Source organism: Heteronotia binoei, chromosome 6 (genome assembly GCF_032191835.1).
Source record: "Heteronotia binoei isolate CCM8104 ecotype False Entrance Well chromosome 6, APGP_CSIRO_Hbin_v1, whole genome shotgun sequence".
Classification (NCBI taxonomy): Eukaryota; Metazoa; Chordata; class Lepidosauria; order Squamata; family Gekkonidae; genus Heteronotia; species Heteronotia binoei.
In genome coordinates, this window is record NC_083228.1 from 98117111 (window position 1) to 98118661 (window position 1551).

The window sequence follows — 1551 nt, forward strand, 5'->3', positions numbered from 1 at the left end:
AATTTGTGACAGTCCATGGTTCGTGAATGAGGCATGCCACAAACCATGAGCCAAACCTCATTTTTTCAGTTCATGCCCATTCCTAGTTGTGAGGGAAATTAATTTTACATGTACTCATATATTTACTTATATCATTTTATTATTTATTTATTTACTTTTGTTAATTTCTAGTCTGCCCCATCCCATGAGTGGGCTCAGAGCAGATCACAACAGAGTTAAATTATAACAATAGGCAATAAAATTAGAAGTAAACAAACAATTAAAATGATTGAACAATTAAAACAACATTACTCCATTTCAGGTGGAAGACAACTAATCAGGCCATAGTGCAAACAGAGCTGGAACCAATGATGTTTCAATAGGCCTGATAGATCTCCCTACCAAAACTAAATCTCTACGAAACTAAATCCTGGCACTGAGAAGAGGTCCTCAGGCTAACTGAAATGTTTTATTTAAAAAAATCACAGTGTTTTATTGATAAAAATTTAGATGGTACTGCTTGTACTGTGATGTCTGATTTTGGTCACATGCAGAGGTTTTTTTTAATATTTGGGATTTCACTGGCAATGGGTCAGAGCAGGACGGAGCAGATCATGGTCTCTGGGTTCCACCACTGATTGGGGATGACAGCACTTGAACATGGCAGGCCTGTGCCAGGTCACCAATGAGGTTCAAGAATTCGCTGAAGTCCAACTGACCATCACAGTTCATGTTGAATTTCTTCATCATGCAGTTGAGGATTCCTGGATCCTTCTGGTTCTTTATGAAAGATACCAGCTCAGTGTTCATGCACATCAAGAACTCATTTTTGGAAAGAGAAGTAGCATTCCCATCATAACCAGTGTAGTACTGGAACACAGCCAGCAGCAACTTGGTGTGGTGTTCTATTTCTGTGAGGCTGATGGGGTATTCAGATGACATGTCTGCAGAGAGGGCAAGGTGGACCACAGCTGTGGGCTGTTTGGCTCACTCGCTAACTTAAATGTTTCTGAATTATCACCTCTCCTAATACAAGCTGCCACTTATGTCTAGTCAGGGCTTTTTTTGAGCAGGAACATACAGGAATACAGTTCTGGCTAGCACGGCATCAGGGGGTGTGGCCTAAGATGCAAGTGCTGAGCTTTTTCTACAAAAAAGCCCTTGTGAAACAATGGAGATGTTGAAGCAGGGCTGAAATAAAAATCTATTAAATAAGGTAAATTGAAGGCCATTAATTAGGCACAAGGACAAGAAAGCAAAAGGGCAACGAAATTTTAAAGTGCTTACTAGGTGTCTCTGTGAAATAATCCTTCTAGATTGCGAAAGTAGGGAAAGCGACATTTGTAGAAGCATAAAACAGCAAAAGAAGTTAATCTTTGAGCCACTGGCCCACCGCAACTACCGAAAAGAGCAACTAGAAACTTGCTGGAATAAGCATTGAGTCATATACCTTGGAAAATCTTGGGATCAGGTCAAAGGGGCAAATGTGTTTTTTATGAAGGATATTGCTGCAAAAGTGTTAGCAACATCAATGCCATGTATGGAAAGACCCTCCCTGTCTCCTCCTTGTTC

At 40.3% G+C, this 1551-nt stretch overlaps 1 protein-coding gene across 1 annotated transcript; it reads right to left on the reverse strand.

Annotated features, from left to right (window-relative positions):
• Positions 1-591: 591 nt before the first annotated feature.
• LOC132573376 (protein S100-A11-like) lies at positions 592-921 on the reverse strand. Its single transcript, XM_060240882.1, has one exon. The coding sequence runs from the start codon at positions 919-921 to the stop codon at positions 592-594; it is 330 nt and encodes a 109-aa protein (XP_060096865.1).
• Between the last annotated feature and the right edge of the window lie 630 nt (positions 922-1551).

What these genes read in the sequence shown, in the direction of transcription:
- LOC132573376 (XM_060240882.1), bottom strand. Translation starts at nt 921, where the DNA reads ATGTCATCTGAATACCCCATCAGCCTCACAGAAATAGAACACCACACC.